Genomic DNA, 12961 nt, shown 5'->3' with positions numbered 1-12961 from the left:
CTAGCTACCCAAATTCCGAAGCTTCCAACACACAAATCAAAACCAAATAGATAGATAGATAGAGATCGAAAATGATGAGTGTATCTAGAAATTAATTAAGCAAGCAGGAAACTAAAATTAAAATAAAATAAATAATAATAAAAAATGTGGAAGAGAAGGGCAGATCTGAGCGGAGTCTTAGGCCATATTTCGTGGGACCCGGCACCGTTTGCTCTATCACTCCAGCTCATTTTTCACCACCTTTTTGTCTCGCTGGCATTTCCTTCACCATAATCTGTTTCTCTCTCCTCCCCTATCTTTGGCGTGCGGATATTATTAATACCCTCATCTCCTTCTCCAAACCATTTGCATGTCCATTTTTTCTCTCTTTCTTGCCAAATCTTCTAGATCTTGGCCTTCCCAACTATGGTTATGAGCTTTTGCAAAAAGAGCGTCCACGCTTTTCTTGGCCTCACCACCTCCATAGACACCACCACCACTGCCTTCACTGACAAGCTGCCGTGTCACCACCACATTTCGTCGTCGCTTGCGGGAGGCTTGGGACTGATCAGTGCCGCCGGCGGGGGTGATATCCAACGCTCCCCGAACGTTCTTGAATCGTCGTCGGTTAAATCCACTCCTCCTCCTCCTCCTCCTCCTCCACCTCCTCCTCCTCCTCCGGCTGCTCCGATGATGATGACGATGATGATGCTGATGAAAGACAAAGACCCCCGCGGGATAGGGTTCATCGATGATATAGGAGGCGGCGTCGACGGGTTGATGTCGTGCACCGAGAGTCTGGGGTTTGAGAGCTCCGACGAGAGGCGGTTCGACGACAAGATTGAGGAGGAGATTAATGGGAATAATGAGACTAGTAATGATGGGTTTCAAAGGCGGTCGACGATTTCGACGAGAATGAAATGGAGGAAGGAGGGAGCGGAGGTCAAGAAGTTTCCGCCGCCGCTTTCTTCCATGACTCGTAACGGCCAGCGCAATTTCTTTTTCCGTGCTGTCAGGAAAGACGGCCGCCTTGAGCTCACTGAGGTCAGGATTGATCGGACCGAGATTCTCCATGCTTCCCGACAAGATGGGCGCTTGAGATTGCACCTCATCAGAGACGACCCCGATGAAGATGAAGAAGAAGAAACAGATTTCGAAGAAGAAGAAGAAGAAGAAGAAGTAAATGGGGATGAAGAAGATAGTGTAGAAGAAGAGAAGGAAGAAGAGGGGAGTGGGGAGTGGAAGTTTCCGGCGAGTGGCGACGGGTTCATTAGATGTCACGAGTTGGCAAGCCACCACCACCACCAGCATCACAGTCACCACCAGCACAACTTGCATATATGGAGGCAGCATTGTGTGACAACCGGGTGAGGTTACCATGCTCACGTGTGTTTGCGAAATTGCCAGAGAGACAACCAGGTTATAATTTTTCGTGTGTGTGTCTTTTGGAAGCGTGTTGAAGATTTCTGCAACGTGTTATCTGCTAAATTTAGCAATCAGAGATGGTTGATGCATGTGTCCCATCTTAAATTTGGTATTGATAACAGTGGAATCTCTGCATACGTACGACAGCAACCCAATTGCTCTGCATCGCCAGCAGAGAGAGACAGAGACAGAGACAGAGACAGACAAAGGTTGCCAAATTTAGAATGGCTCTGTTTCAACAACATAAACACAGTTTCAGTACCATTTTTGAGACCTCATCTTCCATCAAATAAAGAAAATTCTGAAGAATACCAATACCAATACCACATCCATGCACCACCGTCAATTTTCTCTGTAATTTTTTAGATGATTTATAAGGGGTTCTGTTTTATCTTTCCAGAGCTCATCTTCCATCAAATATACCAAATTTTTGAGACACCAATATCATCCACAACCACCAATTTGCTCAAAACAAAGGAGCATAAAAAGACCACCTTTGTATGTATGTACGTTTTTGTTCATGATTTTTTTGTGGAATCTGTACATGTAAATGGATATTCTTGTGTGTTTATGGCAAAAGTCGTGAAGATGATGAAATTCATGTGATTTTTGAAGATTGGTGGTGTGATTTTTGTCAGAAGATGCTGAGAGGACTTTGAAAATTTGCCCAAAAAAGTACTGGTGGACATGTTTTTGTGATAAGATGATGAGGGTCGTTGAGGTCAAGTACTTAAAAAGTTGCGGAGAGGGACTTGGTGTGACGTTGACAATGGAAGCTCAGGTCGGCTCTCGGAAGGAGCAATAAAGGAAAACGACAAGGATAAGGTTACACGTGGACGATGTTGACTGCTTTGAAAAGTCAGCATAGCTTTGACTAAATCTTTTTTTTTAAAAAAAAAAAAAAATTAGATTAAAGCCATATGCCCTGATTATATAACACTCGGTGACACATGCTTGAAAAGTTAGGAATTGTCAATATTGCAAGGTAATTAAGGGAGAAATTAATGCGGACGTATAATAACTGCATGCATCTATTTTCGTATATTTGTTATTCGTTATTAGTATATATAAACACAGTTAGTAGAAATCACTATTTATATATATGCAGATATGGATAGCAATTTCAAGGTATGCTGATTGAACCATTTCTTTCTCTTGCTTAGAAATTTGTTAGAAATGAAAGTTATTATTTTGTCATATTTTACTTATAATACAATTGTTATTTATATTTAATTGATTCATGATTTTTACTTGTAGGGATGTTTATTTGGATTCATGATGTGCCGTAGATCTATTGTCATCAATGTTCACTTATGAATGTGCTACATTTAGACTATATATATATATATATATATATATATATATATATATATATATATGTTTTATGTTTTGAATTTCAGATTTTTTTTTTTTTTTAATGTTTGTTGGATTTGTAATTTATAACAAAATGATTAATGAGTGTGATCTGAATAATAGTGTTCTACTATAGATAAGGCATTTTTATAGTTACTATAAGCATGAATTATATACATATACCTACATTATGTGAATGCGAATGCGATCATTGCATTAGCATCCACATTTTCACTCATAATGCAAGAAACATTTACAATGACCTCTTGCCACTTTTAGAGGTAGAGTTTCATTAGCACCCAAGGACGGAGCTAGGAAGTCTTATGGTAAGGGGCCAAACCAAAACCTTTTTTTTTTTTACAATTTTTTCATTTGGTTGTTTTTATAAACTAAAGAGTACCCCAAATAAAAATTAAAAAATATTGCAGTCTACAATCAAATAACTATAGTTATTAAATAACAATTAAATAACTATAAATTTTTATAAAATACCAATAAAAAGAGCAAACTCCATGTACAAACTTTTCAAGATGCCCATTTAGCAACCCACTATTTTATTTTTTATTTTTTTTCCTTTCTACCCAAAAAAGTCACTCATTTTGTTCACATTTACAAACAACTTTCTTCATTTTTTACTCATAGAAAATTCAAAACTCATTTTACTTGGATCAACCCACCTTTATGTCTTCTCAATCTATTTCTTTCTCATTTTTATTCGGCTGGCATATTTGCTTTGTGGTAGCCAACACTAGTAGGGACTACAATTTTTTTTCTACCATTAGGGCTTCAAAGTTTGAATGGGGAAGAACCAAAAGACTTATTGAAAATTTTTATATAATTAGGACTTCTAGGTTTGAATGGGTAAAAGCCCAAAGATTCTTGAGTGGGCTAAAATAATTAGTGAATAGGGGCAAAATCTTTATTGAGTTGGACAAAAAAAATTTGTTGGTATGGGCCAATAAGCTGAAAGTAAAGTTTTACTAGAATTGGGGTGGCATGTACTGCCATACTGGCCCCCTTCCTCTGTCATTTGCCTACACAAGGAGGGGTTGTCAGAAAACCATGGGTGTCCAGGGAGTCAATAAGGGATCGCATGAACCTGCAGTGGGCAATAGCCACCGGGCTCCGTCCTACCATGCCTTATATGATATGGTCTTCCAATAATTAATCAATTCTTTTAACTTTTTTTTTTTTTTTTTTTTTTTTTTTTTTATTTAGTACGCTAATCAAACAATCCTACCATGCATTTACTTTTGTTAATAACATAAAAGTATATGTAGCCTGTGTTTGACTGCGTCCAAGAGGGAGGATATAAAAGTAAAACTCGTCGACAGCAGGGATCGAACCTGCGCGGGCGAAGCCCAACAGATTTCAAGTCTGTCTCCTTAACCACTCGGACATATCGACATTGTTGTTTAATCCCTCTCATCATAGCGAATTAATAGTTGGTAATTTTCATTTGCTTTTTTATGAGTTATAAGACAAAAAGTAATGAGAAATATTATACACTAATTTTGGGTGAGTGAAATCCGTAAAGTTGACAAAATCTATAATATTATGAACCAAACGGGTATCCATCGATCTATACTGTTAATGTTACATCTAGTTTGTGTCATCTATTTGCTTTAGTTTACTACAAACTTAATTGCACAATTCTGGTGTGACTAGATATGAGAAGGTTTGACAAGTGTTGTTGCCTTGTAGAGAAATCTTAATTTTTTTTTTTTTTTTGAGAAAAAAATACTATAGAAGTTTATGGACAAATGTTGTAGCCGGTTTCATCCGGTCTAGCATCTCCCCCCTCTACTACCATGAGCCATATCCATCCTGCTAGCACAAATTATGAACCTACAACGGACATTGTTGGCTGTAAGTGAGTTTTCAAGCTCAAAAGCAAAAGCATATAGAGGAATCAAAGTATCAAACATCACAACACCTACCTCATTGCATTGTTTTTAAAAGTTGATTTAGTGCTGTAGAATCATGCAAGAACATTGTTTTAAGGATTAATTTCGTGTCTCTGGATTATTTAATGCGATTGAATTTTTGACACACAACCTTATAAGATTATATTATAGCGTTTATCTTAGTTAAAAACACACTTCCAAGTACAAAGGCCAAATAAACAACCTTTCAATCTTTCCATACAAATAATAATCTCATAAATTTTTTTTGAGCAATAGAATGAAATAAATGAAGTATATATATATAAAGTGCTCTCTAGTGGGCCTTTTTTATAGTCGTGATTATTAGCCTTGTTCTAAAGAGCTAGAAGCCCAAATCTTGATAATGGTTAATGACCAAATTGTCATAACTACTAGGAATTCAATGGTAATGAAAACTCTTAATGACCAAACGGTCATAAAGCCAAAAATCTTGATAATGGTTAATCACCAAACGGTCATATATCATGACCAATAGAAATTCCATGGTGATAAAAATGGTCATAAGCCAAAAAAATTTTGACCAAATGGCCAACTTGAAATTCTCGCATTCATACTATTGATGAGAAAAAGATTTGAACCGGCCACTTCAAGTCTTCGTCCATGAGAGAAAGTGCATCATTTCTTAGCTTATGAGTTGCACCATGCGCTTCTCTTCTGACGTGAAACACTTCTTAGTGTTGTAAAGAATGCAACACTAGTCAAACATTGTCAATTAATTGGTCATCCTTCTATAATGCTTGCACGCCCTATAAAGCATAGCTTTTCAATTTTCCATGTTGCAATTCATGCTCTCTTTTAAAAGTTGCGACTTTTAAAATTTCTATAATTTTTGCAATAGTGGATAAATAATATGATCGAGCCTCATGGCATATCGTTGTAGAGAGGGAAAGACAGCCATTGACGGTGCCATGTACAAAAAAAAAAAAAAAAAAAAAAAAAATTCTGTGAAAATTTTATAGCCGGCAAAGAATGGGAACAAGTTGAACAAGTTGTAGTATTCCTTCAACAATTTCCTGGTCAAAAGAAGGAAGATTTCTTGCTTTGTGGGCTTCTTAGCTGGAAATAATGAAATATATAGAGTTTGACTTTCTTAGATCGAGTTCTCGTAAAGAAGGCAGAAGGGGGCTAATCTATGAACTAGATCCAACTTTCCAACTGGTTCTTTAATACGTAAGTTTACTTATAAGTTTAATTTAATCCCAGAATGGAATGTCTTAGGTTGAATATTATAAAATTCGTAGGCTCATGAGAAAGAAACAGATTATATAAATTAAAGATGAGAGAATGATTTCGTCAAACCATTTTATAATCTATGACATATCATGCGAGATGGGGAATGAGTCGAATGACACATCCAACCAGCCCATCATTGAAAAAAAGAGCCAATCTTTCAACTATAAAGTTAATACAAAATTAGTGAGTTATGACTAAAAAGTTTTGCGTTTTTAATTAAATTAGTTGGATTATAATTGACTTATATATAGTTAATATCTTGATATAACTCCAACCCGACACGAATTCAACATGAAATTTGTAGATTAGGGTTAAAAAGTTTGATCCGTTTAATTAAATATATAATCTTATATTTAGGTTATGTATCGACATGACCTGAACCCAATACACGAACACGAATTGCTATTCCTAATCTTAACCAAGTTCAAGTCATATATCATTTGAGAATATTTTTTCCAATCCAAACTAAACCAAAAACACCCTCCAAATACGTTAAAAATAGAGCCAAGATTTGCTTCAACCTTTCTTGGAAGATCTTTTGGGCTGCTTTAACAGTTACCAAAAACACTTTTATTTTTCTTTTGGGATTAAAAAAATTAATTAACAGGAACGCGTTTTCATTATTTGCGATAATCCAGAACACTTTATGACGATGCTAGAAATACGTTGCCCATCCTCATTGCAAACGCACAAGTTTGAATTTTGGTGCAACCAGAAACGCAAAGTCAAGCACGAACGATAGGAATAGGAGCCAGATAATTATGTCACCCCACGACAATCAACGAACCGTGCTGCCGAAGCGCATAATCGTGATGCGCCACGGCGAGTCCAGGGGCAACCTCGACTCGGCGGCCTACTCCACCATCCCGGACCACCAAATCCCGCTGACGGAGGCGGGCCTGGCCCAGGCCCGCCAGGCCGGGGCCCAGCTCCGAAGCCTGATCGACGGGTGCTCGTCCCCCCAGTGGCGGGCCTACTTCTACGTGTCCCCCTACGCCCGCGCCCGATCGACGCTCAGGGAAATCGGGCGGGCCTTCTCGAAGCGGCGGGTCATTGGGGTCCGAGAGGAATGCCGGATCCGAGAGCAGGATTTCGGGAACTTCCAGGTGAAGGAGAGGATGAAAGTCATCAAACAGACTCGGGAGCGCTTTGGCCGATTCTTCTATCGCTTCCCCGAGGGCGAGTCCGCCGCCGATGTCTTCGACCGCGTCTGCGGTATGTTCTTCTTTTCTTTTTCCTTTCTCTGCTTTCTTTGGTTTTTAGTTGCTTTGATTATGGGCTTTGGAAGTAGTTCTCTCTTTTCTTTTCTTTTCTTTTCTTTTTTAAATATATTCTCAAGAATTTTTGGGACGTATTTTCTTTGATTTTTGTGCTTTGTTGTTTAGTTAGTTAGTTAATCAGTTGTTGGGTTATGCTTAAAATGGTAAGACGACGATCTCTCAGAATTCTTAGGTATTCTACTCCCTAAATTTCTTCCAATCTCAATTTGAAAAACAATTGTTGAGATTTGATGAATTCTACTTGGTAAGCTACCTGAGTGATATGCTTACGATTTTGGGTTTCTTTTCTTTTTCTTTGGGTCAAATTATTTCGATGTTTTGTTTGGCTGGTGGGAAAATGTAGGGAAGGAGAAGAAAGTTGGAAGCAATCAAAACTGAAAACTTTCATAATTCATGGTGGCCTCCATATAGCTTTGCTTTGAGAATTAGCAAGAAATATATATGATAAATTAACACTAGAATGACATTTGCTAATTTCCCATTTTGTAAATTTAATTTTTGAGATAAAAACAACCATCAATGTGTGCTGCCATGTCCCAAAATCTGCGAAAAAGGGATTTTACAGAGTAAAAGGGAAATGCAAGATTCATATCCTCTGCAATCTAGTACAAGAATTTACTCCTACATTATGATTGTAGTTGGGGGATTGTTGAGTCTATCAATTGAAAGTATACTCCCAAAAGAAGAATTTTATTTGCAAAATCTTCTGTCACTGAAATGATAACAATGAGGAGATAATTTGAATCCTGTAGGTTTTCTTGAATCCTTATGGAGGGACATAGAGATGAACAGGCTTCACCATGATCCTTCCCATGACCTGAATCTTATAATCGTATCACACGGGCTAACCTTGCGCGTCTTCCTCATGAAGTGGTTCAAGTGGACAGCCGAGCAATTTGAGCACCTGAACAATCTTGGGAACTGCGAATTCCGAGTGATAGAGTTAGGATGCGGCGGAGAATACAGCTTAGCAATCCATCACACGGAGGAGGAAATGCGAGAATGGGGGCTCGACGAAGATATGATAGCTGACCAAAAATGGCGAGCAAATGCCAAGAAGGGTGACTGGAATGACGATTGCCCCTGGTATCTTGATGCTTTCTTTGATCCTCTGGGTGAATCAGATGAGGAAGAGAGTAATAACAGAAATCCAAGTGATTCTTCTAGTATGTATCTATAGATTGTCCAGCATTTGAATTGAAAATTGTACTGATTTACTAGGTTGTGGTTTGTGCATGTTGGTTTTTCAAATATTAGAAACAGGAAGGGTTGAGGGTGATTCGGTGGTATAAAGTAATGTAGTAAAGATCAAAGCTTCCAATTTGAGAGTTGGGAGAACTGCTATAACCCTTGGCTTCCTTGTTACAGATTGACCCAAAACAAAGGTTATACCTTTGTGGATATTTTAACTTACTCTTACAACCATTCAAATTTGATTATGTTGGAAATATAATACAGAGGAATAAAATATTGGTACCTCTCTTGCATCAAAATAAGATCTGAGTAATGTTGTTCTATGTGTCTTAGCTCCTGAGTCTCCAGGCTACAGCATTTTCTTCTCTCGGCAATGGAGTATGTTACTATAGCAATACCCACAATATCCCGTCTAAATTCTTCACCATACTCAAAAGAGAGTGCATTTTGTACACATTACAACACTCTAATGCAATAAACTTCCAAAAACGTTTTCCATGCACATGCTGTCAAAAGCTTTCTCAAGTTTGTCTTGGATTGCGTTAAAGAGCTGAAATTTTTTTTTTAATATTTAAAAAATTGTACCAAACAAAAGCTATCATATTTGATAAAAAATTTCAAGAGTACCCCTTCGACTTTTTTATTTTAAAAATGGCAAAAATGAACTTTTGTCAAAAGTACTTTTTGACCTAAAAACCATATTTCTCAAACACAATCCCAAATATACTCTTATACCCGCGTACTCCAAAAGTCAGATGTTCATCTAGTTCAAATGGGAAGTTGGTAACTACCGATTAGATGCATACAGATTCAGTTTGCAATTTTAAAACATCTAATTTTAAACTAATGATTTGAATATACGATTTTTAAAAATGTAGTTAAGCATTCAGTATCTTAGTTTAAACTTTAAATTTGACCACCTTGTTTGCAATTTGAAAATGCAAATTTTGATGGTAATTTTAAAAAATACACACTCCCAAATGATTTTTTTTTTTTTTTGGGTTGATTTAGTTTAAAATTACACTTTTAGTCTGCAAAAATGACAATGCCATCAACACTCTAAACTAGGGGAATTAACGTAAAAACCAATTATGAGCTATATTCATCTAAATGAAAATATCTGTAGGTCCCTCTGATTTGCTCTCTCAAGATTTTTCAATCAAATTTGATTGATAGTATGGTGATATATATATATATTTTTGAAGGGGATAGAATGGTGATATTACTTTGCTTAATTTGTCAAAAGCCTAGATTTAAGACTTTAAGAGCATGTTTGTGATTGCGTTTGAAAAATAAAGTTTTTAAGTCCAAAATAAATTTTGAGCAAAAGTTTCATTTTTATGCTTTTGCCAAAAGTGCTTTTGGTCATTTTGGGCTTTTTTGACCTTTAAAAGCGCTTTTAATTTTTTTTATAAAACGAGTACTTTTTTTTTAAAACGGACTTTTTGAGCGTAAAAAATCCCAAACAGGCCATAGTAATTCCAACCACCACAATCACCATCTTTTAATTTTGTTTTTTAATTTAATTTTTGAATTTGTCATAAATAAAAAAAAAAATAGTAAAAGGCACTTAATGAATTCTTATCACACTCTCTTCTTACATCCACAATGAAAGTCATCCATTTTCATGATATGCTCTAGAGTTTAAGTTTTTACAAGATATAGTTTGGTAACCACCAAGAAGAAAGAGATGAACAAGGATTCTCGTTGTGAGAGACACAGAAGGACACGCCATGTGCGAACATGGCCCAATTGCTGACAATCGGAGAGCGCCCTCCAACATCGGCCAATGCGGAATTTTCACAAAACAGAAGTTTTCTGTTCCCCAATCCAGCAAAATGATTAAAGCAGCCTCCTACTTGACTAACCAAAACCCCCAAACCGAATCTTTCTCTTTTGTGCTTTCTCTCTCTCTCTCTCGCTACAAATCTACCTACATTTTGCTTATCTCATCATGAACATCTCTTCTTTACACTTTCCCGGGATCTGAGTCTCCTTTATTTTCCCTGAGAAACAAAGTTAAAGTGCTCGTGTATCACAGACACACAGAAATAAAATCCGAGACGAAGTGAAAGTGCTTCAATCATTAGTTATAGTTAAAATCTGCTCCTATTTGATGCTGGGTGTTCTTTATTTTTGCTAAAAAAAAGTTCACACATACTTCTAGAAGACACCCGGGTCGTCCAATGATTGTCTCGCAGTCTTATTTATTCAAAGTGTGTGACCCAGATCTTGAAATGCATATCTAGTTCCTGATAGTGGGCATTCTTCGTTTCTTGCTAAAATATTCACTCTCTTCTAGTAGACACCAAAGATTGAGTTATGTCCCGATTTCGAGTAATGGGTGTTTGATATTTGATCTTGGGTGTTCTTCATTTTCTTGGGTCAAATCACTTTTTGGGTTTTTTTTTTTTTTTGGGAGGGAATAGATGGCTTATCCACCGGATCATGGGATCTATACTAATGCGGTTTTTAGGTTGGTGTTGGTTTTGGTGGGAGTGAGTTTGCTTGGATACACAGTTGGGCCGCCACTGTACTGGCGCTTGAAGGGGAATTCAACTGGTCAAGTTTCATGTCCTTCATGTGTTTGTGATTGCTCTTCAGAGGATCTCTTCTCCGTACCTTTAGGTGAGGTTCAGTTTTCATTGCTTGTTACAAACTTTCTAATATAGTAACATTGGTGGTCCATTTGCATATTTATTTCTAACTCCTTTTGTGTTCCGGCTTTGAAAATTTTGTATACCATTGTTTTAGAACATATTCTCTTTTTTGGCATAATAAATAGTTCTCCTTTGGCAGTAATGCTTCAGATGCTTCCGTTTGCAGAGTTAATAGTGATATTGGTCTTACATTTTATGGTCACGGAAAACGCTGATCTTGTGTAATAATAGTGCTAGTTACATATTAGTTACATTTTCTTGTCATGCCTGTTAATACATTTTTTTTTTTAATCCTTCTTGCAGAAATCGTCAACAGCTCAATTGGAGGTCAGTTCATGTGTCTTACTTTCTTTTTGTTTAAGTGTTATTTTAAGCTGTCCATTGGGACAGGATCAAGTGGTTCTGGTAGTTGGAACCTCAAAACTTGTTAATGATTCACCCTTGCATGTCTTCTTGTGGGATATTAATTCAGTGCTTTCAGGAATAGAGTGGTGATGAACATGTGTCCAAAAGGATATGAAATTATTATACGATTTATCTTCCTGAACATCTGCAGAGATAGAAAGAAGGGCAAGTAGGAGTTGTGTTTGGTTCTTCTTTTTTCAGCACTTTGAAGCTTCTATAATTGGATATGTAGAAATCTTTGAAGCATCCAATGATTTTGAAATTTTCCCATCCAGAAATGTTTTAGAACAAATTATAAATCAGCCGTCCCTTCTTTCTTTGAACAGTAATGCATAGCTGATATATGATTAGTACTTTTTCCAGATTGGGATAAAATGGTAGGAAATTTGTGAGCATCTTGGCTTCACATACCCATTGATATTGAAATGGAATAGTTAGTTTCTTAAGAACTTAACTCATTTTCTGTGATATATCAGTACAGAGTTTATAATCTGTGATTGAAAAAACTGAATTTGTGTAAGAAAATGCTCACTGGTATATTTACACATTTGCTTTCTGCATGCCCTCTGTGACCACAATTTTATGAAAACTCATAGCAGAGTTGCTGCATCACTTTCAAAGAAAGCACAGTTCAATTTCCAACATGAGTGTTTAGCAAATTTTCTTCTGCATATTCATCCAATCATTTTATTCACAATGTGCAGACTGTGGTAAAAATGATCCAGATATGAATGAGGAAATGGAGAAGGATCTCGTAGCTTTACTGTCAGAGGAACTAAGTTTACTGAAAGCTGTTGCTAATGATACTATGGAACACACAAAGGCATTAATGATGGACACTAGGAAAGCCTATTCACACTATCAAAAGGAGGCAGAAAAGTGCAGTGCTGGAGTGGAAGCTTGCGAAGAAGCAAGGGAGAGGGCTGAAAGAGAACTTGCAGCGGAGCTTAAGCTCTCAGCATTGTGGGAGAAACGAGCTCGTGAACATGGGTGGACGGATAACAGAAGAAGAGCACACTCACGATCTTAGTTTTTATGTTTTTGTTTTATGCTAATGTTAGGCTTTTGATCGTACAACTGATGCTTAGAGGTCTCTTTTGTGAATATAGATACGTTTAACAGTATTTACTTTTCAACTGTTCTTGTATACTTTTTAGAATAAACTATTGCTAAAAGGAAGGCAGATTAATGAAATGAATCAATGTTGGTAGATTTAATGAAATGAATCAATGTTGGTAGATTTAATCCAACCTCTCATGTCTCATGCATTGGATAATTTTTTTCAAACTAGGCGAGAGAAATAAGAATTGGTTTCTTTTTTATTTTTTTAGAAAATAATATCCACCTACCAGAAGAACACCTACATTCTTCTTTTTCAGTCATGTGCTTAACATTTTTTTAGAAAATAATATCCCCGGGTCATGTTTAATAAGTTTGATCATTCACATTTAACTTCTTACTTAAAATATAATCATAATTAATATTT

At 36.6% G+C, this 12961-nt stretch overlaps 3 protein-coding genes and 1 non-coding gene across 4 annotated transcripts; 3 read left to right on the top strand and 1 right to left on the bottom strand.

Annotated features, from left to right (window-relative positions):
• The first annotated feature begins 320 nt into the window (after nt 1-320).
• Nucleotides 321-1846, top strand: LOC132172340 (FANTASTIC four-like protein (DUF3049)). Its single transcript, XM_059583824.2, has one exon. The coding sequence runs from the start codon at nt 406-408 to the stop codon at nt 1348-1350; it is 945 nt and encodes a 314-aa protein (XP_059439807.2). The 5' UTR covers nt 321-405; the 3' UTR covers nt 1351-1846.
• Nucleotides 1847-4082: 2236 nt separating this feature from the next.
• Nucleotides 4083-4164, bottom strand: TRNAS-UGA (transfer RNA serine (anticodon UGA)). The gene has a single exon. It is a non-coding gene; the product is annotated as a tRNA-Ser (tRNA).
• A 2418-nt stretch (nt 4165-6582) lies between these two features.
• LOC132171919 (phosphoglycerate mutase-like protein AT74) lies at nt 6583-8697 on the top strand. The gene is made up of 2 exons (XM_059583332.2): nt 6583-7151; nt 7969-8697. Exons 1-2 carry the CDS (start codon nt 6698-6700, stop codon nt 8394-8396), a joined length of 882 nt encoding a protein of 293 aa, XP_059439315.2. The 5' UTR covers nt 6583-6697; the 3' UTR covers nt 8397-8697.
• Nucleotides 8698-10038: 1341 nt separating this feature from the next.
• Nucleotides 10039-12681, top strand: LOC132171094 (uncharacterized). The gene is made up of 3 exons (XM_059582318.2): nt 10039-11038; nt 11374-11397; nt 12180-12681. The coding sequence occupies exons 1-3, from the start codon at nt 10840-10842 to the stop codon at nt 12503-12505; spliced, it is 549 nt and encodes a 182-aa protein (XP_059438301.1). The 5' UTR covers nt 10039-10839; the 3' UTR covers nt 12506-12681.
• Nucleotides 12682-12961: the final 280 nt, after the last annotated feature.

Source organism: Corylus avellana, chromosome 1 (genome assembly GCF_965113065.1).
Source record: "Corylus avellana chromosome 1, dhCorAvel1.hap1.2, whole genome shotgun sequence".
Classification (NCBI taxonomy): Eukaryota; Viridiplantae; Streptophyta; class Magnoliopsida; order Fagales; family Betulaceae; genus Corylus; species Corylus avellana.
The sequence above is the reverse complement of the archived record's forward strand: the minus strand, read 5'-3'. Positions and strand labels throughout refer to the sequence as shown.